Source organism: Acanthochromis polyacanthus, chromosome 1, assembly GCF_021347895.1.
Source record: "Acanthochromis polyacanthus isolate Apoly-LR-REF ecotype Palm Island chromosome 1, KAUST_Apoly_ChrSc, whole genome shotgun sequence".
Classification (NCBI taxonomy): Eukaryota; Metazoa; Chordata; class Actinopteri; family Pomacentridae; genus Acanthochromis; species Acanthochromis polyacanthus.
The window spans coordinates 68,833,219-68,851,978 of NC_067113.1; the positions used below are offsets into that span (position 1 = coordinate 68,833,219).

The 18,760-nt window shown below is 41.7% G+C and overlaps 1 protein-coding gene across 2 annotated transcripts in view; it reads left to right on the forward strand.

Moving 5' to 3' along the window:
* The window catches only part of gys2 (glycogen synthase 2), a 33,810-nt gene extending 15,667 nt beyond the window's left edge, over positions 1–18,143 (forward strand). Inside the window, exons 6-16 of one of the 2 annotated variants that reach the window (XM_022217459.2) lie at positions 1,069–1,186; positions 1,362–1,482; positions 1,588–1,694; positions 2,376–2,435; positions 2,589–2,667; positions 8,063–8,176; positions 8,782–8,908; positions 9,828–9,923; positions 10,811–10,974; positions 14,797–14,877; positions 16,805–18,143. In XM_022217459.2, coding sequence (XP_022073151.1) covers positions 1,069–1,186; positions 1,362–1,482; positions 1,588–1,694; positions 2,376–2,435; positions 2,589–2,667; positions 8,063–8,176; positions 8,782–8,908; positions 9,828–9,923; positions 10,811–10,974; positions 14,797–14,877; positions 16,805–17,023 — 1,286 coding nt within the window. In that variant the 3' untranslated portion in view covers positions 17,024–18,143. The remainder of the gene's footprint in view (positions 1–1,068; positions 1,187–1,361; positions 1,483–1,587; positions 1,695–2,375; positions 2,436–2,588; positions 2,668–8,062; positions 8,177–8,781; positions 8,909–9,827; positions 9,924–10,810; positions 10,975–14,796; positions 14,878–16,804) is intronic. The other variant, XM_051954035.1, reaches the window with a different exon arrangement.
* Positions 18,144–18,760: the final 617 nt, after the last annotated feature.

Below are 18,760 nucleotides of genomic sequence, written 5' to 3' on the forward strand. Positions count from 1 at the left end.
TGCATCACGTGTGCATAACACACGCCTGTGCTCAGTGCAAGGTCATTTTGTTTGTGGATACATATAGATATATTGAATGGAAGCATTTTATCTTGCCAGGATTTCTGATCATCAGTAATTAATAAACAAATGCCTGCATTTTTTTAAAAAAAGAAAAGAAAGATAAAAAGAGGCTGCATTTCTGACAATGCCATAACAGGTCAAAGATAAACACAGTTCATGGTATATTTGTGTAGGTAGATAGAGCCTATAATGAATACCCTTTAAGTGCCTCCCAGTGAGAAAATGCGTTGAAATGGGAAACTGAGTGAAGAAAAGTTTTAATATGATTTTTTTTAAAGGAGAAGAACATAGATATCATATTAGAACTGTTCTTTGCTCAATTTCCCATTTCAACACATTTTCTCAACTAAGAGGGTATTCAATAATAGGTTCTGTCTACCTACACAAATATACTATGAACTGTGCTTATCTTTGACCTGTTCAACTCTGTTATTGCTTTTACTATAAGTCCACCATATCAACCCTGATGGCAGAAGCGTCGTCCCAGATCCATATGAGAAATATTACTATACTTTCAAAATGTGCCCAACTAAAGCCGACAGTCAACTAAAGTTAAAAACAAAAGGTTGCTGGTAAAACTCGATCATGAATCTGCAACATCTATAGCTATTCTTCACATTTAAAAGCCTTGCATAACAGAAAATAAATGGTCTGATAAAACAAATCTGCAATAGACATGACCTGGGTCAAAATGAATTAGAAAAAACTACCAAATGAAATCACTTAAACTACCCTAAAGAAAGCATCCTTGGTGGCGTACTGCATGCTGAGTGCTTTTGTAGTTTAAACATGTGATGATTGTTTGTTGGTTGATCTGACTTTCCATCCAGCACATGGGCCAGAGATGAATATCAGTAAAATTGCTGGCAAGATTTATATGAAAAATTAGATGACCACTCCTGGTCCCAAGAGGATGGAGCCAAAGTTCACTTCTCTATCATGGCAAACTTTGTAAGTCTCTGATTGTCCAGCCATTAAACCTCTCCTTTTGGTGTGTTGGTTTAGATGTTGTGACCCCAAATGGGCTAAATGTGAAGAAGTTCTCAGCTATGCATGAATTTCAGAACTTGCACTCCACCAGCAAGGCCCGCATTCAGGAGTTCGTCAGAGGACACTTCTACGGGTAGGTGGGCTTGATAACTAATTTAGTTCTGATCCATTTCATGCAAAGTTAACCCTGTGTTTTTATTTAACCCTGCATTTTTATTTGTAGGCCATAAAATTTTATTTTGGTGGTTCCATTGATGAATGGAGAGACTGGATTTGTATAATTGTATCTAAATTTGTCTTTTTGGCAGTCATCTGGACTTCAGCCTGGACAAAACCCTCTTCTTCTTCATTGCTGGACGGTATGAGTTCTCCAACAAGGGAGCTGATATTTTCCTTGAGTCACTGTCCAGACTCAATTACCTGCTGCGGGTGAGGAGCTCAGATTCTATGCGTTTAGTAGTCTTTTGCTGTATGCATTAAATTGTGCTAAGCCAAAGTTACAAAAACTACAATAATTCCTCAATCTCACCACAGGTCCACAGAAATGATATGACAGTGGTAGTTTTCTTAATCATGCCGGCTAAAACCAACAACTTCAATGTGGAGTCGCTGAAGGGACAGGCAGTACGGAAACAGCTCTGGTATGCTCGGTTTCTCTTCATTAATAATTCCTTTGAATAATCAGACTATATTGTACATGCACTTTGTGCACATTTTTCATCATATACATTTGTTTGGCATTCTCTGTTACCCAGATTCATTAAAGTGATAAAGCAGAGGGAGCAGACATCCTCTGGACTCACATATAAACTACTGAGCCAAAACATCATGACCAAAACAGCTCCAATTTACCAGTGAGCAGCTGTTCTTACTGATGGCAAAATGTCCAGGGTGTCCCCATTATCAAATACTCAAAACAGCCTCAGCCACCCTCAAGTGGTCATGTGACTAATAACTGTCATCCATCAGAAGCAGTGATAGAAGTGATCAGTGGTATAATAGAGCCACAAAACCTTTCAGAGGGGAGGTGGAGTTGGATTGTGGTTCAGGAAACCATGTGACTTCCACATTTATTTCCTCTTCATACTAACATTAATTTAACTTTAATTCTGATCAAGTGTTGTCAACTAGAACAGTGGCACACAAGAAATTCTTGTGAATGATATTTGTTCAGATGAGTGATTTTGGAATGCAGTAACTCCCTATATTTTTTGGTGGATTCTTCCTGTTTTATCACCATTGTTCTGATGTTGAAAAGTCTTGCAGTTAGAAGTACATTAGTTTGTGTCAAGGGTAACTTTCTAAAGGTTTGTTGCTCACAGGGATACAGCTCACACTGTGAAGGAGAAGTTTGGCAAAAAGCTGTATGATGCTCTGCTAAAGTAAGTATGTGGAAACTGTAAATCAGTTCATTGTGTTTTTGATATTGTAGGAGAAAACATCATTATATAATTGCTGTTTAATGAGCACTGGTCTTCTGTGACCAGTAGAGACCCTGTTATGTCTGTTGAATGTTTGCTGTTGTCTTTCCTCAGAGGACAGATCCCTGATATGAACACCATTCTGGACAGAGATGACTTTACTATTATGAAGAGAGCCATTTATGCCACTCAGGTACTGTGGCTTTTTTTCTCATCCATCTTCTATTTTTTCTCGCTACAGTCAACAAATACTAACATTTATGATGATAATTATGCATTATCATTATTATTAATAATGATAATTCATTATCATTATCATTAATAATGATAATGCATTATCATTATCATTATTAATGATAATGATAATGCACAACAATGTGCCAATGGACATCCCCAAGCCTACTCAAACTACCTTCACTGCAGATGTTTTCCATGTTTGGATTCACTGAGTGACAGTGTAGTTTCTGCATTTACAATATAATCCTTGAGTGACAATATTGTGACATCTATAGTGGCATAAAAGTCACATGAATTATAACTGCTCAGATTGAAGTCACATCATAAGAAATTTGATCTGTAATAGATTTTGGACCACATGTGGTACTGTCCATACAATTCTGAAGAAAAACTCACTATGATCTTATTTTTTGATATTATCTGTATCTGATGCCAAACTGGCATATGTACATTTGTAAATAAAATAACAACACTGTTGCGAGTACACATCCTCAGCTTTGTTTTTGTGAATGGATGTGGCATTTCCCAGTAGTGATCAATGTGAGCAATCGTCTTGCTGGAGATGAATTACAAAAAGACATGAAGGGGATTCCCGTGAGCAAAAAACGTGAATTAACGTCAGAGTCGCACCCAAGCCAAGTGTGGGTTTATTACCTTCCTCCATTCCAGACGGCAGGTCAATAGATCAGCTGTGTCAGGGTGATGTATGGTATAGCTCACTGTTACAAGCAAAGTACCTATAAAAAGGTCTTTCACAATTGAATTAATGTATGCCACTGTCAATATTTCAGTAGCTGGAAATGGAGTGCACACTATATTGACTACAAGTGTGTGGGGAGTGATAGAATAGAGACTCTTGATTAGTGACTGGAAGAAGTGCTGCTGGGATTATGCTGTCTGTGCCATTTTTCATGTCCAGGGAGCTATTGCCCTTCCACCCTCACAGTTTTGTTTATTTTTGTTATGAAGGGGCAGTTCACAAGAAACACAAAGAAAAAATACTTAAAAAAAATCTTTAGTGCAATCTAGTCTCAGTTTTTTTTTTTTAACATTTGCGGTGAAAATCACAAAGCTATGCACAATGCATAGTAGATGAAAGCCATGGATAGACTAGCTGTTGGTGACCGACTGTTGACGGCAGGTCAAATAGATATTGATGTCAGTTTTATTACTGTCATTTGTTTGCATAGATTAGGCAGTGTTTCATGACCTTTGTGACTGCATTGCCCTTAGCTGGATCAGTCCAACCCAAGAGATTGGGTAATATGGAAGAAATAAGATCTCTGTTACTGGCTCCTGTCAGAGCTGTGCAGATCTGGAATTGCAGCATTTTGTATCAGCTGGAGGATTTTAAGAGAATTATCCAGACACTCTGATAATAAAGAGTTAAAACAAAAAACAAAAACGTACACTGACACATCACTCTATGACAGGATTTTGACAATCCTGTGCAGGTGCATGGTGAGAGGCCATCATAAAGTTTGGCCTGTTTATGTGTGAGTTAAAGGACATATCCTATCAAAAATGACTGCCAAAGTCCCTCAAAGTAGTGCTGGAAGCCAAGGCAATGCCATCCAGAGTTAGATACCTGCTCTACATAAGTCCAAGATGGCGGCGTGTTCGGACGCAGTGGCTCACAGCTCCCCCTTTCGTCTGTGCTCCCGAAATTCCACCAGCATGTTAAATGTCCTACCAAAGGGGAAAACACTCTAACATCAAGCACGCCTACAGAACGACACCCCTCCCCCACCTCAGCCAGTCAGACCATCTCTCCCTGCTGCTCATCCCTGCATTCACCCCATGGAGACGCAGATCCAGGCCGACCATAAAGACTGTAACAACTTGGCCTGAGAATGCACTCTCTCATCTACAGGACTGCCTCCAGTACACAAACTGGGACCTCTTTGAACACCAGGACCTGGACACATTCACAGGGACAGTACTGGGAACTGTGTCTGTGGACAAAGTCATCTGGATTTTTCCAAACCAGAAACCGTGGATGACCAGCCGGGTCCGCTCACTCCTCAAGGCCCGCGATGCTGCTTTCAGGTCAGGTGACAGAGCTCTCTACAGTGCGGCTTGAGCTGACCTGAAAAAAGGAATAAAGGAAGCCAAAGCAGACTATAAGAGAAGGATAGAGTCCCACTTCACTGGCAACAGACCACAGGAGGTGTGGCAGGGTCTGCAGAGCATCACAAACTTCAGAGGCTGTGATGCAACACCAGGAGACCTGAGTCAGAGGCGCTCAACTGCTTCTTTGCTCAGTTTGACTCATCACAGCGACACTCATCTGTCCCAGCCCTGTCCCCATCCCCACCAGACTCAAGTACCCCCTACCTCACTGTGGAGGAGCACAATGTGAGGCGTGTGCTCCTGACAGTGAACCCAAGGATGGCTGCTGGTCCAGATGGAGTTCTGGAAAGGTGCTCAGAGCAGGTGCACACCAGCTGTCTCGCATCTTCTGCTGGATTTTCAACCTCTCCCTGGCCCAAGCAGTCATCTCCACCTGCCTAAAGTCTGCTACAATCATCCCCGTACCAAAAAAGTCATCCACAACCAGCCTCAGTAACAACCGCCCTGTTGCCCTCACACCTGTTATAATGAAGTGCTTTGAGAGACTGGTTCTCAGGCACATCAAAGACTGTCTCCCACCCACACTCAACTCCCACCAGTTGGCATACCAAGCAAACAGATCCACAGAGGACACCATTGCCATAGCGCTGCACACTGTGCTGACCCACCTGGAACAACCGCAGAGTTATGCCAGGATGCGCTTTGTGGATTACAGCTCAGCTTTTAACACAATCATTCCGGACATCCTGATCAACAAACTGGACACCCTGGGACATCCAAGAGGACCGTGTCTATGGTGATTTGATCCAGCAAGGCTTTCTAGACTCCTTCCACAAGGAGGGACCCTCTCACATCATTAAGAGCACCGGTACACCACAGGGCTGTGTGCTGAGCCCCCACCTGTACAGGTGCATGGTGGGAGGCCATGACTACGACTGCAGACCGACCCACAGAAAAAACATCATCGTCAGATTCACTGATGACACAACAGTGGTCAGTCTGATCTGAGAGGGAGACGAAACACCCTACAGAGAGGAGGTCCAGAAACTTGCAACCTGGTGTTCAGCAAACACCAGGTTGCTGAACACCAGCATAAACAAAGGAGCAAAAACAAAGGAGATCATCCTGGACTTCAGGAGGAACAGAACCGACCTGCCCCACCTCTACATCAACAGCAAGCATGTGGAGAGAGTCTACACATTCAGGTTCCTGGGAGTCCAGATCTCTGATGACCTCTCCTAGACAGAAAACATCACAGCTGTCATAAAGAAGGCTCAGCACTGTCTACACTTCCTGAGAGTCCTCAGAAAGAACAACCTGGACAGGAAGCTGCTGCTGGCCTTCTACCACTCATCCATAGTGAGCCTGCTGAAACAGTAGTGTTTCCACCTGGTATGGGAGCTGCATCGATGCAGACAGAGTGAGGCTGCAGAGGACAATCAAAGCGGGACAGAGGATTGTTGGCTGTCCTCTCCCCTCCCTTATGGATGTCTACTCCTCCCGGTGCCTCAGCAGAGCTCAGAACATTATCAAGGACAGTTCACATCCCGGTTCTCAGCTTATTGATCTGAAGGCGCCACAGATGCATTAAAGCGAGAACAAACAGACTTAAAAACAGCTTCTTTCCGAGAGCCATCACCACCCTGAACTCTCACATGTCTCGCACCCAGCCAACATTATAGTGTATAGTTGTGCAATATACACCACTACCTCATTCACTCCTTATTTATACTGTGTATATGTAAATATGCACTATCTCTAAGAATTCCTGGCACTGAAAAAGATAAGCTCTGCAATCTCGTTATACGTTATATTGTATAATGACAAAAAAATTCTATTCTATTCTCCATATATATTAAAATCAATGCTGCCTTTCACATTTCTGTAAGTTCAGCTGACCTGATGTGCACTAACAATTAAAGACAGCTCTGTGTAACAACAGCAATTCATCTAGACAGATTAATAATAATAACTTTATTTACATAGCACTTTCAAATCAAAGTGCTTCACAAATACGATAACATTTTATTGTCCATTATCATTTTAACGGATAAGAAAATAAAAACAATATCTAAGAACCCCACAGTTAGGATCCATATACAGCAGAGAACAAGTGGGTCTTTAGCTTTGCTTTGAACGCCTCTACTGAGCAAGCTTGCCGAATGTCAGAGGGAATAGCATTCCTTAAAGACGGTGCGCAGAAATAAAAAGGCAGCACACTGACTGTCTTCTTTTTAACCCTTGGGACAGTCAGCAGACCTGTCCTCTGGGAGCGCGAGGACCTTGCTGGTTCATATGGAACAACCAGCTCCTTTAAATATGATGGTCCAACGCCATTTACAACTTTAGAAGTTAAAAGAAGTATCTTAAAATCAGCTCTAACATGAACTGGGAGCCAATGGAGTGAGACTAACTCTGGTGAAATGTGATCATATTTTTTTGTTCCCGTCACAATGCAGGCTGCTGCATTCTGCACCATCTGAAGGCTTTGAAAGCTCCTCTTAGGCAAGCCAGACAGGAGAGCGTTACAATAATCCAATCTTGAAAACACAAATGAATGGATAAGAACCTTAGCATCCTGAAAATACAACAAAGAGTGAATCTTAGCATAGATTAATTGAAGGTTGAACAGTTTAACACTGTCACTGTTGTCCATACTTCGTGAGTCTAAGTTTCTCAGGTACTTTCTATGAATCCTCACTCTAATTCTTTTTCTGGTTGTGTTCTGTGCTGTGTAGTGGGGTGAGACAGTAATCAGATATCATTAGACCAAGCTTTAAATCCAGATCAATACTTTTCAGAATCACACTCTGAAAGGTTACCAGTCATGGACCACTGCGTCAAACGCCCACCATTCACATTTATAGCAATTCAGTTGACACTCTGTCCTCAGAGTGTGCATATATACTATAAAGGACCTTTTGCATTTTGTCGACCTGTCCTGAAGATGCATGAATTCTCTGTCCAGTGCTGTTTCCACTAGCAAGATGTACAGACTGAATAGCAGACTAACATGATTAGCACAATCTACAAAGGAAAGATCAATTCAGAAATGCTCTTGTGACATGCATGAATTGAAGGATGTGATTGGTTCACTTTGTCCAAAACATTAATCACAAAAGCAGGTTTGTAAAACATAGAAAGATGTTTTACAAACATAGATATAAACTTGATGTTTCAGAAAATAGAGATCAAGTCAACCTGTCCCACCTTCTGGCTCCTCACTTTTACAGTTTGTTTTACTATCTTAATGACATCATTTCCTCTCCTGGCTGCAGAGACACAGCCTTCCTCCAGTGACCACTCACAACGTGCTGGATGACTCCACAGATCCCATCCTGTCCAACGTCAGACGCATTGGTCTCTTCAACTCCAGGAATGACCGTGTCAAGGTAATATGAGAAAAAAGAATCTGCACCAGAGTTGAGGGAGTTTAGGGGAGCGATTCTCATTTACATATTGACATTGATTTGGTCGACGTACAACCGAGTGCTGCGGTCCTTCCTCTGGCCCCTCAGTCTCTTTTCAAAGAAATATATATCAGCAATTTTACTTCAGCATCCAACTATTTCATTATGACAGCTACTTCTTATGACTATTACATTTGTTGTGACTCTATTTCAAATATACAAAATCTATAAAATTATTGTAAGCATATCTGCTTCTGGCTAGCATAAATGTACTCAGTCAACTCCATAACAATATAAACATGAGTGCATTTTTTTTTTTTGCACTGATGATTGCAGTAAAAAAGGTCAGGAGGTCGTCACAGTGTATAGGGTTCATGAGCTGATGACCATGAATATTAAAATCTTTACAGAAGCCAGCAGCAATAAAATGTACATTGCATATGGAGTTGAATATTATGGCGTCAGTCAGATGACAGCCAAGGATTCATGCTCGAAAAACAATCATTATCCATAGCAAATGTCATTTATTTACCCTGCAGAGTAAATACATACAACATCTGTGTCTCCTTGTGTGTGTGTCCTCTAAGATCATCTTCCACCCTGAATTCCTGTCCTCCACCAGTCCTCTGCTGCCCATGGACTATGAAGACTTTGTCCGTGGCTGTAACCTTGGAGTGTTCCCTTCCTACTATGAACCATGGGGATACACACCTGGTAAGTCATCTCACTGTAGCCTGTAATGTGAAAGCATGCATGCCTCTACACAAGTGTTTCATGTTCCTGCTATCCAGAGATGCTGCAGTAATTGCAGAAACTGCGAGAATCTGTTTATTGCGTGCAACTTTTTGCAATAATGGAGTTGTGTAAATTGCAAAATCACGTGCAGAATTTGAAGCTGTCAATCAAATATTATTTTAGTCTACACTACATGCATTTTATGCATTGGACTACTGTAGTAAGAATGGCCTATGTGCCTAAAAAGAAACAGGATTGAGGTTAATCCTACAGTCAATAATGACTGCTGATCTCTAATTATAAAGTGATACAGTAGATAACGATACTTTTGTTCGACAGGACCACCACTAAATGGAACTTCGTGATTCAATTTATGATTCCCATCTGACATAACATCAATCTACTCAAATCATTCTGAAAAGTTATTCCTTGAAAGAGTAGGAGTCTTGATTATTTGCCCCAAAACCTTAGGATATTCAAAATTACTGGCAGCAAATGTAAGACATTTGAAAGGTGATTTAAAAAGATCATATGACGATCATCTACTGGTGCTTCATATACTCCCAAAACTATATTGTTTATTCTCAAGACCATAGACTCTAAAAGTCTTCTGAAGGTGTTCTGTGGTATAATGCACAAAGGATCTGCTGATGTTCACAGCAGATCATTTGAATTCTAGAAGTTGCCTGTTTTCTTCCATTATTGGCACTCACTATTGCTGATCTGCTGCACCTCACAAAGCTTACCCTGTCAGACAAGCTCTCACAGTCATTAAGTCGGAATGATTTGGCCTTTCTAAAAAGGGTTCAGGCTTTTACACGTGTCCGTTTCATCCACATCCTACATACCACACAGTGTTGTTTTTGTCTGATGCGTTCTATGTCCCTGTGTTCTCCAGGTGAGTGTAGTGTCATGGGTATTCCCAGTGTGACCACCAACCTGTCAGGTTTTGGCTGCTTCATGGAGGAGCACGTCTCAGACCCTGCTGCCTATGGTACACACACACACACACACACACAGACAGGCACACACACTCTCCCACGCCATAACTTGTGGGGACATACCATTGACTCCCATTCATATCTAACCCCTAACCCTAACCTTAACCAAACCCTAACCCTAACCAAAACAATGGCTAACCCTAAAGAAACGTTTTTGCACTTTTACTTTTTTCAGTAACAACAACATGGCCAAGAAAACACTGTTTAAAGTTGTGGGGACCGAAATGAGGTCTCCACAAGTGACATCCATCCATCCTCTATACACCGCTTTATCCTCACTAGGGTCGCAGGGGATGCTGGAGCCTATCTCAGCTGACTCGGGCGAAGGCAGGGGACACCCTGGACAGGTCGCCAGTCTGTCGCAGGGCCACATACACAAACGAACAATCACACTCGCATTCACACCTACGGGAAATTTAGAGTACTCAATTAACCTCAGCATATTTTTGGACTGTAGGAGGAAGCCGGAGTGCCCGGAGAAAACCCACACATGCTTAGGGAGAACATGCAAACTCCATGCAGAAAGATCCCAGGCCCACCCCGGGATTTGAACCGAGGATCTTCTTGCTGCAAGGCAAAAGTGCTAACCGCTATTCCACTGAGCAGCCCCACAAGTGACATAGTTTTCGGTTTTCCTACAGTTGTGGGGACATTTGGTCCCCACAAATCACGGCTTGGGAGGACACACGCTCGCGCACACACACACACACACACACACACACACACACACACACACACACACACACACACACACACACACACACACACACACACACACACACACACACACACACACACAGACAGGCACAGACAGGCACACACGCACATGCACACTGAGGTTTCAGTAACTGAAACCTGTCCTTCTACTCCTCTCCATCAGGTATCTACATTGTGGACCGGCGGTTCCGTTCACCTGAGGAATCTTGTAACCAGCTGACCCAGTTCATGTTTACTTTCTGCCAGCAATCTCGGCGTCAGCGTATCATCCAACGGAATCGAACTGAGAGGTTGTCGGACCTGCTGGACTGGAAATACCTGGGACGGGTGTGTTTCTGTTGCTGTAACACTGAGTGGCTCTTTGATAAGGATAACAGGACATGTTCTGTATACTGCTGTACTACATCCTGGTTCACTCCCCCACAAATGAGTTAAAGATAGAAGTTCAAAATAATAATGGTCAACAAAGCATTAGAAGCAAATGATTGTTTAAAGCCATGACCAGCCATGATAGATATCAGGTTTGAAAATGAACTGTAATACCTGAAGCTGGATTATGGTCTGTAATTTTGGATTATGGTCTGTAATTTTGGATTATGGTCTGTAATTTTGCTATACAGTTCATACGTGCTGTATAACATATTACTTAATTTCCATGTCTGTCAGTACCCATGGGGTGTACCCAAAGACCTTGAGACTCTGTGTACACCCCTGTGCATGCAGACCAAAATTTACATCTGTACAGCGATTACTCTACAAGGGTTGTCGTGTGCACATCTGGTATGTGTGGAATGCATATGCCACACATGCACAACTGCCAGGTGTGCAAGATACAGTGGACATACCGTATTTTCTGGACTATAAGCCGCTACTTTTTCATAGATTTTGAACCATGAGGCTTATTGAAAGGTGCGGCTGTTCTGTGGATTTTTCTTCCACTGCTAGGGGCGCTCTAACCGGAATTAGAATCAAAACAAAAATCAATGCAAAGAAGAATATGCTACTTTTTCTTCAGATAGAAAACGGACGACAAATTACCAACTGTTAATTATTTTCAAATCCTCGCCCCTTCATCATGGAAACCACACGAAGAAGTTCATATGATGCAAGTTTTAAGTTGAAGACCATCGATCTTGCTATCCAGGAAGGAAACCGCGCTGCTGCACGCAAGCTTAGCGTCAATGAATCTATGGTGAGACGTTGGAGGTGGCAGCGGGAAGAGCTCATGCAATGCCAAAAGTCAAAAAAAGCTTTCAGAGGACATAAAAGCAGGTGGCCTGAACTTGAAAATGTCCTGGAGGACTAGGTGAACACACAGAGAGCAGGTGGCTGAGGTGTATCCACTGTACAGATCCAACTTAAAGCCAAAACAATCGCCTGCGAAATGAATATTGAAGATTTCAAAGCGGGGCCGTCATGGTGTTTCAGATTTATGAAATGTAAAAACCTGTCCATCAGGACACGGACCACTCTCTGTCAGCAACTCCCCCCTGACTATCAGGAAAAAATTAAAAACTTCCACAAATTCGTTGAAACAAAGATACAAGAACACTCCATCGGACCAGAGGACATCATAAATATGGACGAAGTACCTTTGACGTTTGATCTCCCTCTGACCAGGACTGTTAACAAGAAAGGCGCATCATCCGTGTTGTTGAAAACAACAGGCCACAAGAGGACGCATTTCACCTGCGTTCTGGCATGCACAGCATCCGGACAAAAACTTCCACCACTGGTGATTTTTAAGCGCATAACTATGCCCAAAGAACAACTCCCGAAAGGCGTAGTGGTCAAAGTTAACACCAAAGGGTGGATGATGGAAGGCCTAATGAAGGAATGGTTAACGGAGTGCTACAGCAAGCGCCCGGGAGGATTTTTTCACCAGAAAAAAGCACTGCTTGTTCTGGATAGCATGAGGGCCCACATCACAGATTCTGTGAAAGCAGCGATCAAGAAAACAAACTCTATTCCAGCTGTGATTCCTGGAGGTACAACAAAGTATTTGCAGCCACTTGACATCTGTGTGAATCGGGCATTTAAAGCTGCACTCCGGGTCGAGTGGGAGACTTGGATGACAAGTGGTCATTCACAAAAACCGGCCGCATGCGAAAAGCATCCTTTTCTGATGTCTGTCAGTGGATCCTAACAGCGTGGAGTGCTGTGAAAGAATCCACCATTACCAACGGGTTCTGAAAGGCTGGACTGCTACGCGAAGAGAGCGGCGCACCTTCAGAGCCAACTTCACCGGAGGATGATAGTGACGCGGAGAGCGAGAGAGATGGAGATGGATGTGACGAAGCCCTTCTGAGGTTATTCAACTCCGACACTGAAGAAGACGACTTCATGGATTTCAGCGAAGATGAGTAAAGTGACTTCAAACACAGGAGAAATGAAGATAAATAAATACTGGTTATTTTCTCTTGGTTCTGTTCCGTTTTAATCAGCAAAGTTGCTGCCGTGTTAAAAGACACTGTTAGGAAAGAATCTGTTAAGGTACATACATGTACATTTACAGTTCAAAATCATTCCGTACATGCAGTAAATATCCATTTTTTTCAGCGAAGATGAGTAAAGTGATTTCAAACAGGAGAAATGAAATAAACATATACTGGTTATTTTCTCTTGGTTCTGTTCCGTTTTAATCAGCAAAGTTGCTGCCGTGTTAAAAGACACTGTTAGGAAAGAATCTCTTCAGGTACATACATGTACATTTACAGTTCAAAATCGTTCTGTACATGTAGTAAATATCGAATTTTTCAACATAGATATCTGCGGCTTATACAAAGGTGCGGCTTGTATATATTCTTTTTATTATTTTTTTAAAAATAGAGCGGATGCGGCTTATATACAGGTGCGGCTTATAGTCCAGAAAATACGGTATATGAAACACAACTGTTCTGCGCTGACTGAAAGGACCAATTTGTGGTTTCTGCATCCCAGGGCACAGAGCGGAATACAGAGGTACAGGATGACACAAAAAACGGGAACTTTTTAGCAATCCAATAAAACCAAGAGTGGTGGAAGAAAATATTTTATTCATAGTAATTGAAACCTTAAAACATGCCATTTAAGAAACAATGATGGAATTTTCATTTTTTAAAAATGACTTCCTGTAGATGGCGTCCTCCTGTACGAATGCATTCTTGAAATCTACCTGGGGCTATCTCAAGAGAAAAGTGTACACGACTCGACCAAGAACTCTGGATGAGTTAAAACAGAGAATTCAGGATGAAATTCACAGTATCCCAGCTGAGATGTTGCAGTGGTCAATAAGGAATCTCAATAGCAGATTTCAAGAATGCATTCATACAGGAGGACACCATCTACAGGAAGTCATTTTTAAAAAATGAAAATTCCATCATTGTTTCTTAAATGGCATGTTTTAAGGTTTCAATTACTATGAATGAAATATTTTTCTTCCATCACTCTTGGCTTTATTGGATTGTTAAAAAGTTCCCGTTTTTTGTGTCACCCTGTACAATAGGTACACATCTGTCTTCCATACTGATGGTCCCATTGCCTCCTCATATCAGCACCACTTGTTTTCCTGGCAAATGTGTAACTGGCAGCACAGACTTAGAAACTTCCTCCTTCATTGACTGGTCAGAAAGTTTTTCCTCATTTTTCTCATTCTTTACTCAGTAGTTTGCTTCACGTTTTATGTTTTGAATCAAGAGCAACAACATCAATTTCTCATGCTTCAATTATGTTCATTTGTGGTGTATCACAAAGATACAGCATTCTTTGCCAATTTTTGATTAGTTTATTGTCACTCCTTATCAGCAAACCAGTCATATATTACATCGGGTGGGACTCATCACACTGGTAACCCAGAAAATAGAGGAGAAGGTTTCAGTGAAAGGGTAATTTTTAACCCAAACCACAACAGGATGAAGCAGGTACAGCTACTGGATAGATATATGTTGGAAGCATCTGCTTTCTAACATATTCAGAATTCATTTTATATCATTTTTAGGGATAGAAACAGGAAGTATTCAGTGCTGTGGTAGACAATGTTGCTAATCTTTCTGTCATACAGCATAGATTCATGCTGCACTGCCTTTGAAATAGATTTCAAAATTAAAAATTTACTTGAAATATATTGGTTAAATATTGTTCACGGACTTGCTGCTGACTTGTGATCAACAGTTCTACATACACGCCCGCCATCTGGCACTCAGCAGAGCTTTCCCTGATAAGTTCAAGACCGACCCCATGGCCCCTCTGAAGGTGAGAAATGCTGTAGGGGGGGACTGTAGTCATTATTACTAATTGCTGGTATTACTGTAAGTACAGAAGCTAATCCAAAAGATGAGTGCAAAAGGATATCTATGAGGTAAGGAATTTCTGAATGTTAGGGTTGTATGCTATTCCCTCTCAGCTCCCCTTCACCACAGTCTTGGTCTCCGCTCTAGAGTGCTGAGATTTTAACCTGGTTGAATACAATACAGTGGCATCACAAGCAGTCAATTAGCTTTGAATTGCTCGCAGTTAAACACCGTCTGTTGCCCAGCCTACTCTAACCACACATCCATGTACATGAAAATGCCTCCCATGAAACACACGGTTCTTACTGTTTACACACATTTGGCTTTAATTGACAGTCTAACATTTGGCCGAAGGACAAGACATCATCAGGGAATGTGCAGGTGCCAATCCTCCTTTTGCTCTTCCTCTGTTGTTTGTAGTTTTGATGGATGCGCACACTAATACAAACATTATACTTAAATACTTCACAGCTGCAATGTGATGAAGCTTCACTTAGTTCATTACCATGACTGTTTAAAAAGGGAGCAGAGAGGGAGGGAAAGAAAGGAAAAAGTGAAAGAGAGTGAGTAAATACAAGGAAAAAGGAAATAGAGAGTGACAAGGGAATACGATAAGGGAAAAGACTGAGAAGTAAAAGAAACAATACAGGAAAGAACAGGGGGAGGGAAAAACCAAATAAACTAGCTATGAGGGTAGAAAAGACAAGTCTACGCTGCCGCTGCTGCTCATGGAGTGCTGTGGGACATATTTCTGGCACATTTTGAGCGCCTTAAGGCAAAAACCTGGTCTGAATGCCATAGAATGTGCAGTTACTGTTGATGATAATGTGCATATCTTTCTAGCTACAGTTCTTCTAATGGCTGCTTCCAACACAATAATGCTCCACGGCACAAAGCAAAACTTGTCTCAAAGTGGTTTCATGAGCATGAAGAAGTGAACTTCAGTGGCCCTTTTGGATGTGGTAGAATGGAAGACTGCAACATGAATGAGGCCGTAGATAGAAAGTCTTATGACAAATCTAGTTTTTGATTTAGCATGTCTATGTGAGGGATGCACAGTGGTGTACTGGTTAGCACTTTCGCCTTGCAGCAAGAAGATCCCCGGTTCAAATCCCAGCCTGGGCCTGGGATCTTTCTGCATGGAGTTTGCATGTTCTCCCTGTGCATGCGTGGGTTTTCTCCGGGTACTCCGGCTTCCTCTCACAGTCCAAAAATATGCTGAGGTTAATTGATTATTCTAAATTGCCCGTGAGTGGGATTGTTTGTCTGTATATGTAGCCCTGTGACAGACTGGCGACCTGTCCAGGGTGTCCCCTGCCTTCACCTGAGCTGAGTCAGCTGGGATAGGCTCCAGCACCCCCCATGACCCTAGTGAGGATAAAACGGTGTGTAGAGGATGGATGGATGGATATGTGACAAGGTTTACATGCTCAAAAACAGCATAAGGGAATGGCAGTCCACTGAGCACTTTGATCTTTAAACTGCAGTGTACCAATGACAATTTTGGGGTTTCATATGGAACAAACCTAAAAACTAATCCTGTCAACTTGCAGGATGAAACATTCTGTATTATTGTTCTTCTTCTAAATTGGATTCCTTTTCAGACATGCTTGTGTCAGTTACTCCAATATTATCACGTGTTGTATAGAGTCGTATGTTGTATAGAGACTGTGTTTAATCAGACACAGGTGAGCTCAAGCTGCAGTGAGTGAGGAGGGGTGGGTGGAGAACTTCACCCAGCCAACTTCATAGATCTTCATATTTCAGAGGAATCAACAATATAGATTTACATCTATGTCATTTCAATTTTTAATTTCTTTTTTTAGATTACCTGAGCTCATGTTTAACATTACCCTAACTAGCAAGCACTGACTCTCTGGTCTCCACAGACGGAGGGTTTCCGGTACCCCCGGCCCTACTCAGTGCCCCCCTCCCCTTCTGCCTCTATCCACTCCACCCCCCACCACAGCGATGTGGAGGAGGATGACGATGAGCCCTATGATGAAGACGAGGAGGCTGAGAGGGACCGCCTGAACATCAAGGCACCTTTTGTGCTGGGCACCGTACCGGAGGGTAAGAAGAAGCAACCGGGAGAGTCTGGAAACTGAAATTTACTGCTGTTTATACACAGGTTTAGACAATCAGCCTGTGCTTCTGCTGGACATAAAAATCAGCGTCTGATTAGCAGATGCAGTCTACACTAGTGACAGAGATCACATCTCCTCCTGCCCATGCCATCACCTACTACACTTCCACCTTGTTTTCAGCCTAATCACCTGAAAACAAGGTTTTTTTATGGAAGTTTAGATTTAAAACATTTTTGAAAAGATGCATAGCAATACTAGTACATTGTAAATCCCTTCAAACTTTTTCAACATGCTCCTCTGCTGCCTTAGACAGATGAATTCATTGAACTGAGGTTGGATAATTAGCTTGAAGCCATTTCACAGCCTTTAAAAATGTTAACTGAACATGATTTTTCATTTCATGAGTTGACTAAATGTAAGATATCAAGTAGAATGCTATCTATTACAGACAGATCTGCTTTGTTTTTCAATATTCTCATTTTGAGTCACTCTTTAGGTTGTGCATTTGACATGATGAACTTAAAGAGAGATGAACCACTGACAGCACACATGTTTGTTCACAATGGCTTTCATTGTGGTCCACAGTTTTTGTTGTGAGTATAATAATTCAACATGTGTTAAATACACACAGCAAGGGTCCAACATATATAGCAAGATCTATTTCAAACTACAAAACAGGTGTTTCTGAAAGGGTTTCACCCTTAAAAATATGCATTCTGGAATTTCCTTATGTTCTGATTATTTCAATGACTTCAGTAAACTCTCAGTAGTGCACTCATTCAACGCTGCTACAAATGACCAAAGATTTCTTTTTAGTTGACTTAATGATTGATAGAAGGTCAATGTCTGTTAGGTTTATGAGAAAAGATCAGCCAATTTCAACAAATTCCTGGATTATGATGTATATAATACTTGGTTGGAATATAATCACATTAACTAGGACAGCCCTACTACAAACCACTGTCCTTATTTAATAGACAGACATCTGTTCCTCTGTGGCTCAGTTTGACATGTTCTCCACATGAGTATCTGTTTTCATCCCTAAGCCAGACTGAAAATATTATTTGGACAATTACATATTTTATGTTCTTCAGGTTTTGTGTTTTAGTGCATTCAATCTGAAATAAAATAGGTAATGCTACTTTAAAGTCTGCTTTATTTATTTATTTTGAAAGCATTCATCATTATGCCGAATGCTTTCAAAATGTTCAGACTTCGTCTGTGGTGTCTACAGCTGTCTGTGTGCACGTCCACCAGGAAGTACATTCAAAGCTTAAAGGCATTAGAGGAGATTTAATTTCCTACGACTTTGAACGTAGCATGCGCATGCGCACATACAACCTCTCCCTCACCCCCCTCTAACCTCCCCACTCTTAACATTTACGAAGAAACGCCCCCCTCCAGAAACTTGCGTAGCACTCGTGAAATTGTCTTTTACGGCTGGGTCCCCCTGGATCTTTATCTGCCATTATGTAAATAAAGATGAGCAAAACAAGTCGCCAGCTAACTACGAAGCTATACCAAAGCAACACATACAGAAAACACGTAAGTCCAAGGCGTACGTAATCTACGTAACTAGGCCTGAGCCGGAAGATTTTTGATTGACAGGAAAGGGAGCAAACCAAACGCCTCGGTCCGAGCGCATTGATTGGCTGATGTTTTTCAGGTCCTGCCATTCCACAGTTATTTTTATTTATTTTTTTAAAATTCTTTTAGAGATCATACATACAAGTCCACTAAAGGTCAGTATATTCATTT